Source organism: Vitis riparia, chromosome 7 (assembly GCF_004353265.1).
Source record: "Vitis riparia cultivar Riparia Gloire de Montpellier isolate 1030 chromosome 7, EGFV_Vit.rip_1.0, whole genome shotgun sequence".
Taxonomy (NCBI): domain Eukaryota; kingdom Viridiplantae; phylum Streptophyta; class Magnoliopsida; order Vitales; family Vitaceae; genus Vitis; species Vitis riparia.
Window position 1 is genome coordinate 26,832,699 of NC_048437.1, and position 20,016 is coordinate 26,852,714.

The 20,016-nt window shown below is 38.4% G+C and overlaps 3 protein-coding genes across 3 annotated transcripts; 2 read left to right on the top strand and 1 right to left on the bottom strand.

The window, feature by feature from the left end:
- Positions 1 to 2,418: 2,418 nt before the first annotated feature.
- On the top strand, positions 2,419 to 4,212 carry LOC117919309 (probable galacturonosyltransferase-like 7). Its single transcript, XM_034836462.1, has one exon. The coding sequence runs from the start codon at positions 2,611 to 2,613 to the stop codon at positions 3,961 to 3,963; it is 1,353 nt and encodes a 450-aa protein (XP_034692353.1). The 5' UTR covers positions 2,419 to 2,610; the 3' UTR covers positions 3,964 to 4,212.
- Positions 4,213 to 11,718: 7,506 nt separating this feature from the next.
- On the bottom strand, positions 11,719 to 15,887 carry LOC117918824 (cellulose synthase-like protein D5). Its single transcript, XM_034835741.1, has 3 exons — positions 14,774 to 15,887; positions 13,820 to 14,624; positions 11,719 to 13,722 (listed from the first exon to the last, which is right to left on the bottom strand). Exons 1-3 carry the CDS (start codon positions 15,709 to 15,711, stop codon positions 11,950 to 11,952), a joined length of 3,516 nt encoding a protein of 1,171 aa, XP_034691632.1. The 5' UTR covers positions 15,712 to 15,887; the 3' UTR covers positions 11,719 to 11,949.
- A 1,847-nt stretch (positions 15,888 to 17,734) lies between these two features.
- On the top strand, positions 17,735 to 19,948 carry LOC117918216 (COBRA-like protein 7). Its single transcript, XM_034834724.1, has 2 exons — positions 17,735 to 18,260; positions 18,524 to 19,948. Exons 1-2 carry the CDS (start codon positions 17,735 to 17,737, stop codon positions 19,939 to 19,941), a joined length of 1,944 nt encoding a protein of 647 aa, XP_034690615.1. The 3' UTR covers positions 19,942 to 19,948.
- The last annotated feature ends 68 nt before the right edge of the window (positions 19,949 to 20,016 follow it).

The following is a 20,016-nucleotide window of genomic DNA, read 5'->3' on the forward strand; positions in this document are numbered from 1 at the left end:
TCGTTATTTATATAAATAGTACTAACTTAGGCATTAAAATATTAAATAAATATAAATCCTAAGATTAATAATTACTAATAGTTTCCACATGGCAACTTGTTCATTTTTTTATGGTTTTTTGGTTCCTTACTTCTCTTCGAATTGAATAGAAGCATTCTTTATGTCAAGTTACGTACCAAAATCTTCCTTTCAAAAATTCAATAGCATATGCCATGTGATGTCATGATAGGCACATATGCATATGGAGAAATCAAAATAATAAATCTCACGGTAAATCACCGACGAAGTCCCTAAAAAATCTAGTACCGTTTATATATATAAATAAATAAAAAAAACCTAAAATTAATTTTGGAAAACAATTATTTTATGTCAAAAATTCGACCAACAAAGCAATTCTTGAAGAGTATGGTGGGTAGATCCGACCCGACCCGTTTGGGGGAGTTGGGTAGATCCGACCGAGATATTGGTAGTGGAAGCCAGGCTGGTTGGGGAAGAGTAGGGTGTACGGATACTGGTGATCGTGCATACCGAGGAACACGCATCACAAAGTATAATCATGCAGATGCACAGGTAACTGCGCAAGAGCACCGTACATCTGCACACTTTCTGAATAGACTTGACACCACGCCCCACACACTTCCCTACGTGTCCCCTAGATATTGCTCACCTCCACCGCCTGTGGTAGACCACGTCGCTGGGATTCCCTGCGGCACTCTCTCCCTCTGGGCCGACGCCTTCCATTCGAAGCCTAGTGCAAAGTGACAAAAAACCAGGACATCACCGGACCCATTGATTCTGCGGGCCCGGCCCACATTCACTGTTCCTTCTGCATCAAATAATTGGGACTCACGTCTTATCTTTTAAATTTTTAATTAATTAGTCGCAGTTGATATCAATTTGCGAAGGAGCCGACACAACACTTTCACCGAGATGTGTTTTTGATCCCATTCCAAATCATAAAAAATTATTAATAAAAGTTTTTAAAATCAGGATATCGTAAAAATTATTTTATGGATTTATATCTCGATTTGACATATATTGCTAATCCATCATGGTCCAACAAATTAAATTTGAGATGAAATTAATATCAAATTTGTGTCACGTAAAGTCGAGTTAGAGCAAACATATCATACATTTATTTTACAATTTCTAAAGTTTAGATTTCTTAGTAGCTAAGATTGGGAAACATAATGTCAATGTTAAAAGATAAGTCAAAATAAAAACAAATTGTTTAAGAGAAGGAACGATCATTAATAACATTGAGTCTACTTTTGAAAAAGTAGGAACAAATCACACAAAGTTTGTGTAAGGATGGCTCCTTTTTAGAGGCCAAACTCCCCTTCCTGATTTGATGGTATTTCCTTTCTAGGGTGGAAAAGTCGTGGGTAAGGGTTAAGGACTTAATTATACATACACTTATTATTGATTGGTCAGTTTGATTAGGTTTGGTTGCATCTCGGAGAGACCATGAACAAAGCAATGAAACATGTGCAGAAAATATAAATATATATATATTTAAATAGTTTGAGTTAAATAATATTTATCTAACTTAACAACAAAAGAAAATAGATTTTTGAGTTTTTAATTCCATTTTAACATTAGATTCCATAAATGTAACAAAAAATTTGTCCACTAAAATAATATATTTCTCAACTCCGCGGTATAAAAATGGCAATCAAATAATCTCGTCCTCATTTACAGAATTCAAAGCTATCTCTCTAAATTTATCATCATTATTATTATTATAATAAAAAAAATTTAATGCTTTATGACAAATCGGGGAAAGTTAAAAAAATAATTAAAAATTTTAATTCAAAGGATCAATTGAATTAATTTTTGAATTTTTGAACCATATGGGGTTAAAAAAACACTTTTTATTCAAATCAAAGATATCAACAAAATTACTAAAATCGCTGTCAAATGCCATAAATCATAAGCTCGTACGACAAGTTTCAATTGTTTAAGAATGTAAACAAGATTATTTGAGAAAGGAAAATAAAATATCATGACGACTAGTAAAAATTAAACACAATTCTCTCCGCTATGATCGGTTACTGAAGAAATCAAATGTGGCATTAGTGATTAAATAGCTAGATAATAATATACAATATCCCAAAAATGAAGGAAGGAGGTGACGTGCGAAAGAGTACAAGTGTCGAGAGAAAGATGTACCCGGGAGTATGGACGATGGACTGTGGGAGGGGGTGGGGCAGGGGCGGAAAGGTCATTTCGATACAGGACAATCACAGCTGGTGGTTTCCCTCTACAATGCTCTGGCCATATAAAAAATTCGTATTCCCAAAAATATCCATATTCTTAAATGGAAATTACTATTATTTCTATTATTACTCATCATCATTTATTTATTTATTTATTTTTATTATTATGATGATGATGTTTGGCCGTGGATTTCTATGGTGGAAAATGCAAAGCTGGAAAGGAAAGCCCCTCTCTCTACTTGTGCCTCTCTGCTGCTTCACCTTCCCCTAGAAAGTGATAGAAATAGAAAGACAGGGGAAAGAGAGAGGACTATACTGCACCGTCGGTGCAGATTAGCGCTCGTCGACCCCCCACGACGGCCGCGGCGTCGTTTTGGAGGGTTTTCCTTACATGGATTCTTCTCTCTCTGCTTCCTCTTTCCTCAAAGGTAGCTTCGTTCCCACGGCATCTGGCCTTAGATACAGAGAAAAGGGACGCTTGATTCGATCGATTTTTCATTTTCTTTCCCTAAAGACCCTAGTCGACCGCAGAGGCACCCTAGGATTTCTTTTCTCTTCTTTGGCTTCTTTGGTTACGAACCCATTGTTTGAGTTTAAATCGGAGAAGAAGGTGCTCAGGGCGGAGGTTTACCCTTTGAAGATGATGTGGTTCATGAGATTCTCCGGGTTGTTGTTCGCGATAATGGTGATGATCCTCTTCTCGCCGCATTTTCAATCTTTTCCTCCAGCCGAAGCTATTCGATCATCGCACCATGACGGTAATCTCCGTGTCCCGATTTTGATTCCGGCGGGTGATTCTTCCAGGTTGTTTTCATTTAGGAAAGCTTCGGCATTTAACAATGCTGAAGAATGCGGTTTCAGAGACCGAAATTTTTCGGGGAAATCGAGTGTCTGCGATCCATTTCTTGTTCACGTTGCGATTACTCTCGATGTTCACTACCTTCGAGGCTCAATGGCTGCTGTTCATTCCATTCTGCAGCATTCTCAGTGTCCGGAGGACATTTTCTTCCATTTTCTCGTCTCCGAAACGCATCTTGAAATTCTAGTTCGATCGACTTTCCCTCAGTTGAAGTTTAAGGTCTATTACTTCAATCCAGAGATTGTGCGGAACCTAATTTCGACCTCTGTGAGAGAAGCGCTCGAGCATCCGCTAAATTACGCTAGAAATTACTTGGCTGATCTTCTAGAGCCGTGTGTCCGCAGGGTAATATACCTCGATTCCGATCTAATCGTCGTCGACGACATATATAAGCTGTGGAGCACAAGTTTGGGGACTAGAACGATCGGAGCTCCGGAGTACTGTCACGCAAACTTCACTAGGTACTTCACCGACAAATTCTGGTCGGAAAAGCGCTACTACGGCACCTTTGACGGCCGGAAACCGTGCTACTTCAACACCGGCGTTATTGTGATAGATCTGGCCAAATGGAGGCGCTTCGGGTTCACAAAGCGGATCGAACGGTGGATGGAGGTCCAGAAGAACAACCGGATCTACGAGTTGGGCTCACTGCCGCCGTACCTATTGGTTTTTGCGGGGCACGTGGCGCCCATCGAGCACCGATGGAACCAGCACGGCTTAGGCGGAGATAATGTCAAAGGCAGCTGTCGCGAGCTCCATCCAGGTCCCGTCAGTCTCTTGCATTGGAGCGGCAGTGGCAAGCCCTGGGCGAGGCTTGACATGAAGGCCCCCTGTCCGATCGACGCCGTATGGTCGCCGTACGACTTGTACCGACCCTTACGGTAATCGGAGGATACCCGCCGCCGGTAAATTCGTACATGATGACTCTTTTGTCCCTTCTCTTGTTCCATTTCTCCTCATTTTGCACCTGTATTTTAGTTTTGGTACCTACTCATTTTTCTCCATTTTATTTTATTTTAATATTTTTTTAACTCTTTTCACTTTTAACTCAGAACGATTGTATTTTATTCTACCCTATTATTCCACCATTCAAAAATAAAAAATCTGAAAAAATAAATTCAATTTATTACTGCACATATTGTATAATTTATTTATTCTATTAATTACTGGGCAACATAGCCTATTATGGCTCTCTGCTGGGTGTCGGTCCAACTGTACTGACTCAATTTTCCTTTATAGCCCTTTACTCAGATAGTGGAAAAGGGCATGGTCGGTGATTTTTTTAAATAATAAAATTGTATGTCTAATTGGGAATGTGTTATGTGGCACTCTTTACGGGTAGGAATCAGAGAGCACATAGTTTTGCCCGTGCGTAACTGCTTATTTATGTTTTGTTTGTATTAGAATTAAAAAAAAAAAAAAAAGGAAGTGGAAGGGATTTATCTACAAAGAAGCAAAGCGGTGCCGGCTCAGAGGAGTTGAGGTGGGAGGTGGGGAAGAATCTGGAAGGATGTGTATGGCTTGTGCAGGTGGGCTAGCTAAGTGGGTATTTGCGTTGGTGTCAGCGGCGGGGGACTTGTGAACTACCTCACCTTTGTGTTTTTTTGCGGCCCTTAGGTGGCAAATACCCGCTTTTCTTTTTCCAGTTTTTTGTTTTTTAATTCATTGAATGTTATAAAAATCTAAATGAAAATTAAATGGTGGCATCAAGGGTAGGGACCCAGTTGTCATTGTTGCGTAGGAAGTGTCCAAAGCTGACAATGGGGACCGATTCCTCCCACCCTAGCAGCACACGTGGCCAGTTAGCCTCTGCTGACTCAACACTCAAAAATTATCATTGGATTTATTTATTTATTATTAATTATATGAAATTAAGAGATTAATATGTTTTAACTGAAATGTGGGATTTATCATTTAAGTGGTTGGAAGACATTGCTAGCTGCTTTGTTTATTCATAAATGATTAAGACTTTGTAACATATAATTGAAGCCCTACCCAGAACACAAAAAAGATCAATTTGACTTCGACAGCAAAGCTGTCACAATCATTCTATCATGTAATTGTTTAACGAGCCATGTCACCCAATTTGGTTTCTACACGTTATAAAATGTATATGAATCATATTTAACAATTGGATTGGATAAACTATCTCTCTGAAGGCCTATAATTAAAAAGGAAAGGAACAAGGGAGACAATGATAACCCACAAGCGGCAACCCCATAACCCATCACAGTCAAGTGGCCTTTCATCTTTCTAGGATGCCACTCTCTTGGTTGCCTTATCAAGACTCATGGACAAACCCATCCTTTAGCAGAGGCCAGGCCAGTAGTTTCCTCTTCTGTGTTCTAGGTTTTGGCAAACCCTGTTTTCATTAATGGCTTAGAGACATGAGCTTGCTTCAATTAGAGTATTTTATTTTTAGTTATTTGCAGTGCTTCCAAAATAAAGTCGTCTCTGATTATCTCACAGAGAAAAGGTTCACTTCCACAATGACCTCAAAAAAGAGGCTCAGACCTACGGAACCTTTACAGCTAGAAACAACCATGGTGTAGATCCAAAGGGACCATTACATTATTTTGCTTATGGCCCACAAAACACTTTGTTCTTGCCTCTTAAGTCTTGGCACATGAACCGTAATATGTATCGTACATACCATGATACGTATTACATTCACAAACTTGGTTCCCTAACCTCGAATCACACAGGGCACCTAATTGCCTCTATTTAGTGGGACAGGTATCTTAAAAATACACGGATATCCAAGAGGCATGTAGGGCACTACCTCATTAATGAGGCTTGAAGTCATAGAGAGGATGGTGGAATTTTTTTAGTGAATGAGAAGGGTGAACCACGGACTTGTCTCTAAAGCAAACCTTTGAATCCTACTGAAATGCATCGGAAATTGTGTAAATGAGGCAGCAAGAAATGTTCATGAATATAATTTGTATAATGTCACATGGGGTGTGAATTTTTTGAATGCTTAAGAGAGAATTATGGCTTGTACTCATTTGAAGGACCTAATTAAAACTTACTATGGTGTGCCTTGATACTAGAATATTCCGAATTTAAAGGTCTATTTCTTGGTGGGATAGTTTATGATAAGGACTATGGTCAGCAATGAAGGTGGGCTAGTGGCAGTAGTAGGTCAATAAATACAAAGAGGGGCCTCTCCTCGAGTTTATGGCCAAAGTAGTTTATTTGTTAAAAAAAATGATAAGAATAGTATCCATTTGAAAATATTTGTCAAAGTAGTCTTCTTTGTCCACGTAAGCATCCACGTGGATTTTAAGTGTATAAAACCACCGTTGGTGACTGTGGTTTTAAAACTTATAGAAATTTCCTTAAAACCACAGTTTGTAACTGTGGTTTTACAATTTCTCTTAGAACCACAGTTACTAAATGTGGTTTTAAAAGAACTATCCTTAAAACCACAGTTACAAACTGTGGTTTTGCAATTTCCCTTAAAACCACAGTTAGTAACTGTGGTTTTACAATTATTTTTAATCCTTCCCCGTTTTAATAGTGTTATAATTTTAATATTATTTTTAAAATATTTTTTATCAAAACAACCATAAACCACAGTTAGTAACTGTGGTTTTACAATTTCCCTTAAAACCACAGTTACTAACTGTGGTTTTACAATTATTTTTAGTCTTGCAATTTTAATATTATTTTTAAAATATTTTTTTATCACAACAACCATAAAACCACAGTTACTAACTGTGGTTTTACTAATGGTGTTGTAATTTTAATATTATTTTTAAAATATTTTTTTATCAAAATTACAATTATGTTGTAATTTTCACAAATATTTTTAAGGGGAACTCATGTGTAAAAAAGTATGGGATTTTAGAACTTTGGCCAATGTCGGAAATTCCTTCAGTGTTAAATAACCTAAAATCATAATCATTGGCATTAATTTTCATATGAAAATATAAAATTTTAAAATAATATAAACAATTTCTTTAGTTATTTTAAAATTTAAAAATAATATGAATAAATAATTTTCTTTAGTTCATATGTGAAAATATTTGTAAAAAAAATAAATATTTTATTTACCATAAATATATAAGGAAATTTAAATTTTTATGAGAATGCATGTAGACCAAATTATTTTCTCAAATTTTCAAGGAAAATATGAAAAAAATAAAGATAAAATATATATATTTTTAAAACAGTCGTAACAAAAAAAATTGTGAAAAGCAAAGTTCTAAAATCCCATACTTTTTTACACATGAGTTCCCCTTAAAAATATTTGTGAAAATTACAACATAATTGTAATTTTGATAAAAAAATATTTTAAAAATAATATTAAAATTACAACACCATTAGTAAAACCACAATTAGTAACTGTGGTTTTATGGTTGTTGTGATAAAAAAATATTTTAAAAATAATATTAAAATTGTAAGACTAAAAATAATTGTAAAACCACATTTAGTAACTGTGGTTTTAAGGGAAATTGTAAAACCACAGTTACTAACTGTGGTTCTAAGAGAAATTGTAAAACCACAGTTACTAACTGTGGTTTTATGGTTGTTTTGATAAAAAATATTTTAAAAATAATATTAAAATTATAACACTATTAAAACGGGGAAAGATTAAAAATAATTGTAAAACCACAGTTTGTAACTGTGGTTTTAAGGATAGTTCTTTTAAAACCACAGTTAGTAACTGTGGTTCTAAGAGAAATTGTAAAACCACAGTTACAAACTGTGGTTTTAAGGAAATTTCTATAAGTTTTAAAACCACAGTCACCAACGGTGGTTTTATACACTTAAAATCCATGTGGATGCTTACGTGGACAAAGAAGACTACTTTGACAAATATTTTCAAATGGATACTATTCTTATCATTTTTTTTTACAAATAAACTACTTTGGCCATAAACTCCCTCTCCTCCCCACAGCCAATGTATAAAGGCTAAACTCTAAGAGGCATTAGCCCTAATCTAAATAATAGTAGCAGTTATCAATCATGCTCATTGTGGATCTTTCTGCTGCAATCTGGGAGAACCCAAAAGAAAAATGTGATGACCATTGTCACTTTTGCGGCTGCAAGATAAAGAATGTGATGAAACATCCAAACTTTTCAATGAACTTATTTGAAGCTCAGAATTGACCTTTATGGGAATTGAATAATTGGTGATTTTAAACGTGCCTGAATCTGGAGTTTCCTCCTTGTTTGATTGGAAGCTGATTATGTTGTTGCCTTTTGATTTTAGGTTGGGTTCTGCAGATTCAAAACTGGCTTAAGGATTTTTCATATTTTCGGGTCGCAAACAGGCCTGCAAATTGTGAGGCTTCACCATCATGATCAAGACAAGATGGACCATTGGATAGCTCAACTTGACCATATATACGTATGTTGTTGAAGGGACCATTCACTCTCCATGACCCACCACCAGAATTGATCTTTTGTTTCCCAAATACATGTGTATTTGTATGTATGAATCCTTGGGAGGGCTACAAAAAGAGCTTGTTTGCCCAACCTTGAATTATGGGGAAGTTGGCTGCTCTTTTCAGGTGGAACACACACGAAAGAACCTAACGATCACGTGTCAGATTCATAACTTATGGCTTGTGGCAGGATGGAATCAATGCAGCGGTCTCAAAATGTCATGGCAATGTAAAATATTTAACAGGTGGTGGGTTCAAAATTGGTACCAGCAGGGCCCTTTCTTCAGGGTGGGAGATGTTCCCAGTAATTCCTGCAACCCTAGTTTTTAAAGGAAGATTGTTATGTTGCTTGCTTTGATTTATGCAACTTTTAACAATGGGATCGACTATTTACAATGGAGATGAGTCATTAGTCTATGAGTAGCAATTCTGAAGGTTTGGAGCTTGGGGTTGGTCTTTGAATATCTCTGATCATTTCCCAACCAGACTCATCACGTTAGAGCCTGAAAACTTTTTAACCTCTTCTGGTTGGTGCGCGCATTTCACTGGAGATTTGCAGGCAAGGGCTGGACATGAATAAATCTTTGCAGGGTCCCAGCAAGAGATCTGAACCAGATGATCCAAGATGGTCTCCGAGTCCAGGCCAAGGCTCATATGCCGACATCAGTCAAAAGTAATGAGTTCTGACAGAGTTCGTGCTCATAGGGGGGAAAGGAGAAAGCAGTCATGAACATATATCTAGACTGGTTTCACCAGCCCCTTTGCAGAACCACTAGAAGCCAATAACACCCCCACAGGGATACTTCACCACATACACCACAATCACAGTCATAATCACTGCAAGCTGGACCACTGAAAAGCTCCACCCAACCGGTTACATATTCCCTCTCTATGACCCACCACCGTAATGTGCTGTATATGCCTGGAATGCTATAATTCAAGCTTGACTGTCTAATATGAAATCAAATGGGAGGTATTTACTGCTTTCTGGTCACCCAAATCTCAATATGTAGCTGTGTGTTAAACAAATAAAGCGGATTCATTTTCTGATCACCCATACAATAAACTCTTAAATCTATTAGAGGTACTAGTCACCATAGAAGAGATGTGCTTAAGAGAATGCTCCCATATCTCACCTCTTGGGGTTATTGTGCATGTGCCTTCAGCTTAGTTTCTTTCCCCTTAATCTTCCTCTACTACATGAATCTCGAGATCAGTATATCTGTACATGAACTTTTCTTTTAGATTTCTTCCTGGAGTATATAGCCTCATACTGGGCTACCCTTGCATCAAGCTCAAATAAGTCATAGAACTCCATCTCTTTGAATTTTTTCTCTAGTTTAATATCTAGCCCATTCTGGGCTAACTTCACAAATTCTCCGTCTAGAAAATTCACCCAGCATCTTTGCCTCATTTTCTTGAACCGGGTTATAAACTGTCTAGCCAACTCCTCTCCTTACCTTTGCCTCAGCCTAGACACATTTGCCATTGAGATCGATCTCTAGTTCTGTCCTAAAAAAATAACAACACAAAGATTGTTATTAGGAAGAAACATGACTGCCTACGAGAGTAGATCAGTTTCTTGTGGATTTCTCCGAGGTCTGGTGTACTTCAATATTGGAATTTCAAAGATAAATGAGTGGACAAAAAGGTCTTCATTGAATTAATTGAGGGGAATTACACTAGAAATAGAGGGGTTTTTTTTTTGTTTATATTTTAAAACATAATTTTTAAAAATATTTTCAAAATAAGACATCTTCAAAAATATTTCCAGACCTACGACACTTTGTGTCGGGAAGACGTTATATAGATTTTTACTGCATTTTATTAAAGTCATGACATGAAGACATAATATTAATGCATTTTATTGAAATTGAAGTAGTGACGTGAAGGCATGGTTTTAGTGTATTTTGCTAAAATTATGTTCTCAAGACACAAATTTAATATAAAATGATGAAGGATTTATTAAAATTGAAAATACTAATCATAATAATAATAATAATAGATAAGATCAATAAAAGATAGAAAAAACAATAAAAATAGAAAAATATGAAAAAATCAATAAAAAAAAGTTGTGTCTTGAACCCACAATTTCATGATAATACATTAAAATCGTGTTTTAAGACAACTTCAAAATGATATACTAAATCATGTTTTCTTGAAGACTTCAAAAACCCGAGTTTTGAAAATATGAATTCATAATGATGCAAGAAATATGCTAGAAACTAGTTTATGCAGAACCAATTAGCCAGAATGAAAATTTAAGTAGGTGTTATAGGGCAGGTCACAAAGACTTGTAGCAAAATCAGAATGAGTTATACAAGGAAAACATTGTAAATGAATATCAACACAACATAGTTAGATAAAGTGGAAATTTTAATCAGTATTATAGGCAAAATTCTGGAGAATTGTGGCAAAACTCGAATAAGTTTTATGGAGGGAAGTATATAAAATATAAAGAAGTAGAGGATGATATCGCTGTGGCCATCATACCAGGAGATAGTTAGATGATGTTGTGTTATGGGGTGTTTGGAGTTGGAGATAGATTTTTGTCCATGTAAGTGTCCAATGTGGACAAAATTTTTAGACCCTATTTATTTTGAAAAGTAGTATATGTTAGAAATAATATTTTGATCAGACTATATTGTATTGATCGACAACTTACCAAGAAGGACACTCCCCCATTGACAATTTTGATTGTAGTCTCCAAACTATACAACTTTGCAGCAATCTTTATAGTCAATCTTCTTAGCATTGATTAGTCCATACCTGATGGCTAAAGAGTATTTAACGTGTGAGGCTGGTTCAATGGTTACTCTTCATTGATGTAATAGTTATGGTTTATTGAAATAATGTGGCATGACATATACTAGAGGAGGAACTCTCCTTGCGCAATTCCTTGAGCAATGATGCTAAATTGATAGTGGAGAAGATATTGATTAGATCCCTTTGCCTAATATAGGCTCAAGCTTTGGGTTCTACTTCCTGCCTAATATTGGGTTACACCTCCATTGATGCAACCATGATTGATCAACTTAACCCTATTTTTATTGAAAATATGGAAGGCTAGTATGATTGGCAATATTGGGCAGTGTGATACAGTAATTCCACCTTCTAATCAATCAAACGGTAGCCGACAGATACAGCAGCAAGTAACACTTGTTTTTTTTCCATCTGTTTTAGAAAACTGCTTCATATTTCCTGCAAACATGGATCCGAAAAGAACAGCGGCTGGCCATCTATCTAGTAGATTTAATTACTATATTTTAAACATAGCAGAAAGTGGCACTGGTTGAATTTTAAGTAGTAGACTGTAGAATATTACATTCTCCAAACCAACAAAGAGTTCAAAACAAACCAAGCCGATTACATTGAAAATGAAATGGAGCAAATTAATGGAAAATATAAACTACAAACTAGAAAGTGAAGTTGAGAAACTTCAAGTTTGTCGTGGCTCCACCCCCCTCCTCCTCTCTCAAGGGAACTGGAACTTCATGTAATCCTGCCTCCCAGAAGGGGGGCTGATGTACACCCAAAGCAGAGAAATAATGATGGAGAGCAATCCAGACCATACAAAGACGATGGTTGGAACTCTCCCTCTCCTTCCCATCAACCCCTTTGCAAATGGATAGAGGTGGCACAACACCCAGAAGCTGAAGAACACTCCTCCAACCAGCTTGCTCCACTGCGGGAATGTGCTGTACAATGTCCTCGCTACTCCCACTGCAATTGCGATCATGTTTATCATCATGATGGTTATGGGGGGAACCATTAGAAAGCTCCATTTCACCACGTATAGCTCTGCAAACTCATCATCCCCATCCTCAGGTGTAGCTGATTTGGATGTCAATGTGAATGAGATGTCTACCCCTGCAATCACCTTCAATAGCCCCTGCATCACAGCAGCAGGGTGGGCGCTTGTTCCACCTATCAACCAGAATTGCTCGTTCCTCCACCAGTCATGGAGAGTGATTCCTGACCATTTGATCTCCAGGATTGCCAGAAAGCAGAGAGTGAGCGTGATCATCAGCAAGAACACTAAAAAGGTCACGCTCAGGGTCTGGACTATGAACTGCCCTGTGAACAGAGAAACTGCAGGCAGAAAGCAATAGACTATGAGAAACAAGGAGGTGAACGGGTACATTCCCACATTGAAATATGCCACTCTCTGCAAGAATTTCATCCTTCGGCTTGCAAAGAGAGCGTTGTTCCGAGAGAAGAAGATCTCCACAGACCCAGTTGCCCATCGGAGGACTTGGTGAAGCCTATCAGTCAGATTGATTGGAGCTGTTCCTCGGAAGGCATCTCGCTTGGTGACACAGTAGATTGATCTCCAACCCCTATTGTGCATACGATAACCAGTCACAACATCTTCTGTTACAGACCCATATATCCAACCCACTCTTTTTCCCCACTCAGTTTTATCCTCATAGAAGCAAGAGATAACACTAATTGCCTCTGCAACTGTTGCAGCGTCTAAAGGCTCACGAGGCACAGCCAGAGAACCAGCTGGCCTGCCATGGCTACCCTTTCCCTGCAAGTCTTGAAGCGGCCTTCCTTGGAATTCCGCAACTGGGATGGATGCAGCTAGAGAATTAGAGTTCCCAAACCTTTTGGGAAGAAGCAAGGACTCAATGTCTGCATCGTCATCATTGTGATCCCCAATAATTGGCAAAACCATTTCCTCCTCTTCCTTCTTAGTCACCTTGGGTTTTCTCAGGAATAACTTGATTTTCCTTCTACCAAACCACCCATGGTGTTCTGTGGCTCTTGGAGGACTGAACCCATAAAGAGCAATTCTCCGGAAAACGCAGCCTGTCCCTACATACATTGGGCCCTGCAAGCCATCAAGAGCCCTCATGCTCACATCAAAAAACACTGTGTTGTGGTTTGCATACCTATCATTTGGATCAATCCCCTCGAACCTCTGGGGGAATTGAACGTAACAGATCCTGTCACCACCTCTGTCCAGCATAAAGCACATTCCTTCCCTTAGAGCCAGTGAATTGTAGATGTAGTGATCACAGTCAAGATTAAGAATAAATGGGCCATTCGACATAATTGCGCTGGTTCGGACCAGAGCATTCATGGCTCCAGCTTTCTTGTTGTGATCATAACCTGGCCTCTTCTCACGAGAAACGTATACCAACATTGGCAATCTTATATCAACTTCTGTTGTATCAATCAAGTTCTCCCCATCTGCTTCTGCGCCAAAGACTGGTTCCGCATTTGGGGGTGCTAGCATTGCCTGCAAATCAAAGTAGGAATTTCAGTTTTCAAATTCCCACCCAATTCAGAATATGTATTTTTTTTGTCAATTCAAAATTAAATGAGATGAAAATTACCTGAATTATACCAGCATGATCTCCTCTTGAGTGGTCTGTCTCTGCTGATGACCATGTTCCAGGCCAATGCGAACCATCAGCCATCCAAGTAGCCTTCGGAACTTTAATGGGTTCCGAAAGATTGCCCCCCATCTCCATTTGTTTCTTCTTTGCCCGAAGCTCTTCATGGGCATTATATGCATCTGATCGTCGCCTTATAGATTCTGGTAAGGAGTTGATTCTCACCTTGAATTCATCATATTCCCTCTTTACTCTCCTCCTCTCCCTCACAAAATCAAGCCGTACTTTGTTTTTAAGAAAGTCGCGTTTCTGCCCAAAATATGCCTCAGGATTTCTCGGCTCTATCCCATGTTTCCTGCAGAAAGGAACCCAAGTTCTCGCGAAGCTTGCAGTCTCGGCAAGAGCTTCAAACGTGAGAAGAGATCCACCGTCATCAGAAAGATAACACGCCAGCTTTTCCACTGGATAATCAACAGCGAGGATTGATAGTATGGTATTTGCTGTGACAAGAGGGGGTTCTTTTTCGGGGTCTGCTGTGGAAACAAACACATCAATCCCGGGAAGATCTGATCTTCCTTTCGGATTCCTAAGGTTGGGGGATTCAAATCGGTCTTTCAGAACAGAGAGGTCAGTAACTCTGTTAATAGGACAGAGCTTTGGGAGCTGGTCTAGTATCCATGAGAGAGCGAACCAAAGTTCACAAGTTATGGACATTCCCCATAGCCACATTGCATCACGATTAGGATGCCTTATCCTCCATGTAAGGAAGAATCCAAGAGCAACAAGACGAAGTAGTACAAGCAATCTGCATAGCAACAAGTACCAATTTCAAAAAGCTACCCAGAAGCAAGTGCTCATTCATCTCCTATACCTCAAAATTTATGGTCATTCAAACAAAATTGTTCTTCCACTGATAATAATTGAATTGCAATAGAGAGGGCCTTTTGAGTTTACCTGTATGGACTAATTATTGCAGCAGAAACATTAACCTTCCTGGTTAAAGGCCTCCTGGTTTTCTCCCCAAAGTCAGGAGGGTGCTCAAAACCGTTTACTCCAGACCCAAAGCCATAGCCATCTTTGGGCCACACTGCATTTCCATACCCATACGTTCCCTTCGTTTCATAGAGCCAACGCGTGTGATCAAAATCATGGTTCGGAGCTTTGAAAGATTTCACAAGAGAAAGCCTCTTGTCTGGCTTGAAATCTGCCATAGAAGGCAATGGAAGTGCCTGATCCTCTGCTTCAGACCTGGGTTCATCATCATCATAAGAACTCCCATCATCATCATTCACATCCTTGTACGGTTCCTTGCAACCAGGACAATGACCACCTCCACTTCCAACACAATCCAAGTAACACTCTCTGCAAATCTTGAATCCACACTCACATGGACCCCCCCTCAACACCTTGCCTTGCATCGGCTTCTCATCACAACCCTTCATCCCACACAAAATTCCCGATTTCATCGTCTCTTTTCGTTCCATCGAGCACTCCAACACATGCCCACGAGTCACCGAATTGAATCCTCCTGTGAAAATAGTCCCAGAAATGAAACTCCTCTCTGGTTTCCCCAAATTTTTGTCATCTTCATTGAGACTTGTCTGTGAGGCGGATATGGGATTGTGATCAGGAGTTGGAGGCATATGAACAGTGTAAGTGACATACTCCGAATTCACCACCTCTTCATCATATCTCCCACCGGTCGATGTCCGCCTTCCACCACTCGAACCCCGATTCCCTCTGCCACTGAGAGGAGAATTTGGGTTGTTCGACACCGAAGAGCGCGGTACCGGACTCGTCAATCCCATACTTCTGATCGCTCCTCCTTTGCCTCCTGAAGAGACCGTGATGGTCACCGGAGAGGAGGACGGTGAAGAAGCCTTTTTAACCATTTCTTCTCAAATTTCCCGAGAAAGGAAGAGAAAATGACAGATTTTTCTCAAGAAACTGAGTCGAACCCAGCAAGAGAGAACCCAGAAGGAGGAAATTTTCAGAAAACAAAAGAAACCTGAGAGGGTTTATGAATGAAATGGAAATGGAATAAGCAGATCAAAGTGAGAGAGAAGTAGATGAATAAGCCTCTTTCTGGACAACGTTCGGAAATTTGAAATTTGAGTGAAAAGGGTTGGGAAATTTTTAACGGTCGACTAATCTTGGCCGTAGACAAGAATAGATCGGACGGTTAGATATCTACCTGAACGGTCGCTTTGGGACAGAGAGATTTAATTGGACGTGGTCCCAGATTGAGTAGAAAAGTCAAATGAAAAAAGGTTGGGATTCAACGGTCGAATAATCCAAACGCAATGGACCGTTGATACTGATTTTAAGTTCTTACAGATTTTAATGTCCCTGCCTTGTTGGACATTCCCTTCTCAGCAACACATTTTTACTAAAAGAAAAAAGACAACTTTATTTTCATTTTTTCCTTCCATTTTGAAATAAGAAAAAGATTAGATATTGTTTTTTTTTTTTAAATTCTAAATTAAATTTAAAATTAAACGTGCTTAATAGTTTTAAGTATTAAGTGGTTTGTTTTTATAATATTTTATTTATAATTAAATATTTAAAAAAAAAAAACCAAGACATTGTTTTTTTTTTCATTTAAAAAAAATCAAATATTTGATTTCTTTGATTAATAAAAAATTTATAATAAGTTATAAAAGAAAATAAAAAAACAACCAACTTAAATTTTGAAAACAAATTTTTTTCAACAAAAAATTTAAAAAACAAACACCCTCTAAATATTTTTTTATTATCTTTTTCTAAATCTATATATGATAAAAAGAAATACAAAAATAATTTACTAATATGTTATAATTGTATTGGTTATTTCATTCTTATGTTATTAAAAATTATAATTTGTTATTTATATGATATGTTAGGTAAAGGTTCTTATTTTTATTGATATGTGATTTTATTTTTGGAATATTTGATTAAAATAGTTAAAATACAACCTTATTTTACGAGAGTGACTCATATTTTTTATAACAAGAAGAACGATTTTTTTTAAAAATAAAAATAAGAGGATGTTCAGGGTCCATTTGGTCATGTTTTTTAAACTTTTTTTTTTTTTAACTTAAAAACAATTTTTAAAAATAAGTTTCAAAAAACATAGCTAAATCAACACATGTTTTCCTTTTATATTTTAGAAATCAGTATTCTCTAAAAATTGTCATATATTTCACTTTGTTTTTAAAAATTGTTTTAAGATAATAACGATCAAATAATGTTAAAAAATTTTAATAATAATTTTCTATTTTTAAAATAGAAAACTATTTTTAAATCATAGGGAATGTTTTGCCCTTTTGACGTGAATAATCTTTTTTTTTTTTGTTATTTATGAGTTTGAGCCAAGGAAATTAATTCTGTACTCTTTTCAGGCAAACACTATCCATTAATTGTTAAACACATAGCATGTGCTGCAGGCACCGCATATTCCTTCCTTTACATTTTCCTTTTCAATAAACTAATTAAAAAAATCACAAAAAAAATTGACTTCAAATTATAACTAGAGGAGGGAGCCCTTTTTAAATTAGGGGTCTTGTCTTGCAATCCAAGAAGGAACATTCCAAAAGGAAAGAAGATGGTAGGCCCAAATCTAAATCCCAATTTCCATCAGGCCTTGACAGGGCCCATCCATCCACCACCTAACAAGCCCAGACCAGGTCCCATGGGCCAGGACCCTAACTACCCATTCAGATTTTTAACTAACTTTTAAATTTCTTAGTTCCATTGACGGACAGCAACGACCAAGTCTCCATGCTTTTAACTTGTAATAACAGCTCAAAGGGAAAGGCCGGCTTTACACTACACTCGAAACTTTCAATTTTGTACTCGTCTCTCTGTCTCTTTCGTTCTTTCTCCAACATATATCACATTTTCCTTCTCCAATCTTCATCCTTTCAGCCCAAATCCATGGCTAAACTACTGTTCTTCTTCATTGTCATCATCATCTTCTTCTTCATCTCTCTTCCACTTTCACTCTCACAATCAACAGCCGAAGAATCATGCAACGGTATCTTCTTGTCCTACAACTACACCTCAGGCCATCGCCTCCCGCCCACACTCATCCCCTCAGACCCATCCCAACAGCCTTACAGGTTCGAGTCCAATCTCGCCATCCTCAACAATGGCCTCCGCGAGCTCAAGTCATGGAGGGTCTATGTCGGGTTTGAGCACGGCGAGGTCTTGGTCTCTGCCTCTCATGCTGTGCTGGATGATGGGAGTTTGCTGCCGGCAAACGTTGGGAATGGCACGGTGTTCTCAGGGTTTCCGGAGAGGGACCTCAAGACTGCGGTTGAGACTGCGGGCTATTTGCCCCAGATGCGTGCTCAGGTCCAATTGGTGGGTACCCAGTTCGGTGTGGCTGATCCGGATGTTCCCTTGCCCTCTACCATCACTCTTGCCAACGATGGATTCTCATGTCCTAACCCCACAAAGTGTAAGTGGTTTTTTCTCTGTTAATTCATGAATCACAGGGGTCGTTTTTCAATTGAATTGTCTAAAGGTTTATTTGTAATGAAAAGATTGAAGAATTGGATTTTTCGGTACATTAGTATAAGAGTGTATAGAGTAGAAATGACCTCTGTTTTTATGGGTGTTTGAGCAGTTAATGTTTTAATTTATTTGTACTTTATAGAAAAATGTAAAGTATCTTCACCTCTTCTCCTATGATTGAGGAGCCATTCTTTGTGATTTCTTCAGTGAACTTTTGGATGCATGTGTGCTGCACCGAAGATTCAAGGTCTAACTTCACCACGGGAGAAGATTTGCAGCCACTCCAAAATGGGGATGTTACCATAATGTATGATGTGATCAGGTCATATGAGACTAATTACCGGGCTCAGGTTACTATCTCAAACCACAATCCTCTAGATCGACTTGATAATTGGAAATTAAGTTGGGAGTGGAAGAGGGAAGAATTCATCTATGCCATGAAAGGAGCTTATCCATCTGTTGTTGATAGCACAGACTGCATTTTTGGCAAGCCAGGTGAGAGCTATAAGGACATGGACTTTTCCAATGCCTTGAATTGTGAGAGAAGGCCAACCATCATTGACCTTCCTCCAACAATGGTGAATAATTCGGACCTTGGGATGATTCCCTTCTGTTGTCGGAATGGTACTATTTTGCCTCCTACGATGGATCAAAGCAAGTCTGTGTCAGTTTTCCAAATGCAGGTTTTCAAAATGCCAACAGAGTTTAATAGAACTCAGCTCATTCCACCTCAGAACTGGAAAATCAGGGGAGAGGTGAATCAAGATTATCAGTGTGCTCCTCCTGTGAGGGTGAGCCAGAGCCAGTTCCCGAACCCAAGTGGGTTGCCCTCAGAATCAACAGCAATCGCTACTTGGCAAGTGGCTTGCAACAAAACAGAGTCCAAGGGGGCAATCCCAAGATGTTGTGTATCTTTTTCAGCATTTTTCAATGATTCTGTTGTGCCTTGCAACACTTGTGCTTGTGGCTGCAAAAGCAGCCCAAGCAACACTTGTAGCGCTTCTGCACAGGCTCTTCTTCTACCATCAGAGGCTCTTCTCGTTCCATTCGAGAACAGAACCCGCAAAGCTACTGAATTTGCTAAGTTACAACGCCGAGCAATGCCTAATCCATTACCCTGTGGGGATAACTGTGGAGTCAGCATCAACTGGCACTTGTTTACAGACTACGACAATGGCTGGACTGCTAGGATCACACTCTTCAACTGGGGTGAAACTGACTTTGTGGATTGGTTTGCTGCATTGCAGTTTGACAAAGCAGTGCCTGGATTCCAAACCATGTACTCTTTCAATGGAAGTGCTCTTCCTGGGGTCCCGGCTAACAATACCATATTCATGCAGGGGAAACCGGGATTGAACTATATTCTGGCGGAAAAAGATGGGAAAAAACCGAAGAAAGATCCTCGGGTTCCTGGTGCACAACAGTCTGTACTCTCATTTACAAAGAAAACAACACCTGGAATAAAGGTGGCTCGTGGGGATGGGTTTCCTACTAAAGTGTTCTTCAATGGTGAAGAATGCTCGCTTCCCTCAATACTTCCAAGCAATGCTTATAGGATGAGTGTAGCAACTAGATTTTTTGGTTTTCTTCTAGCTGCTGTAACTCTGTTGTTTCTGCAGCAGTAACTATGGTTTCTATACCTTCTCTCAATTCTTTAACTTTATCGATGCTTTATAATATGTAAACAGTCATCTGGTTCA

Coding starts and splice junctions, on each gene's coding strand:
- LOC117918824 (XM_034835741.1), bottom strand. CDS start 15,711: ATGGTTAAAAAGGCTTCTTCACCGTCCTCCTCTCCGGTGACCATCACG. Junction 14,625..14,773: donor GCAATAATTAGTCCATACAG/GTAAACTCAAAA, acceptor GTTGCTATGCAG/ATTGCTTGTACTACTTCGTC. Junction 13,723..13,819: donor ATCATGCTGGTATAATTCAG/GTAATTTTCATC, acceptor TTTGATTTGCAG/GCAATGCTAGCACCCCCAAA.
- LOC117919309 (XM_034836462.1), top strand. CDS start 2,611: ATGGATTCTTCTCTCTCTGCTTCCTCTTTCCTCAAAGGTAGCTTCGTT.
- LOC117918216 (XM_034834724.1), top strand. CDS start 17,735: ATGGCTAAACTACTGTTCTTCTTCATTGTCATCATCATCTTCTTCTTC. Junction 18,261..18,523: donor ATGTCCTAACCCCACAAAGT/GTAAGTGGTTTT, acceptor TGATTTCTTCAG/TGAACTTTTGGATGCATGTG.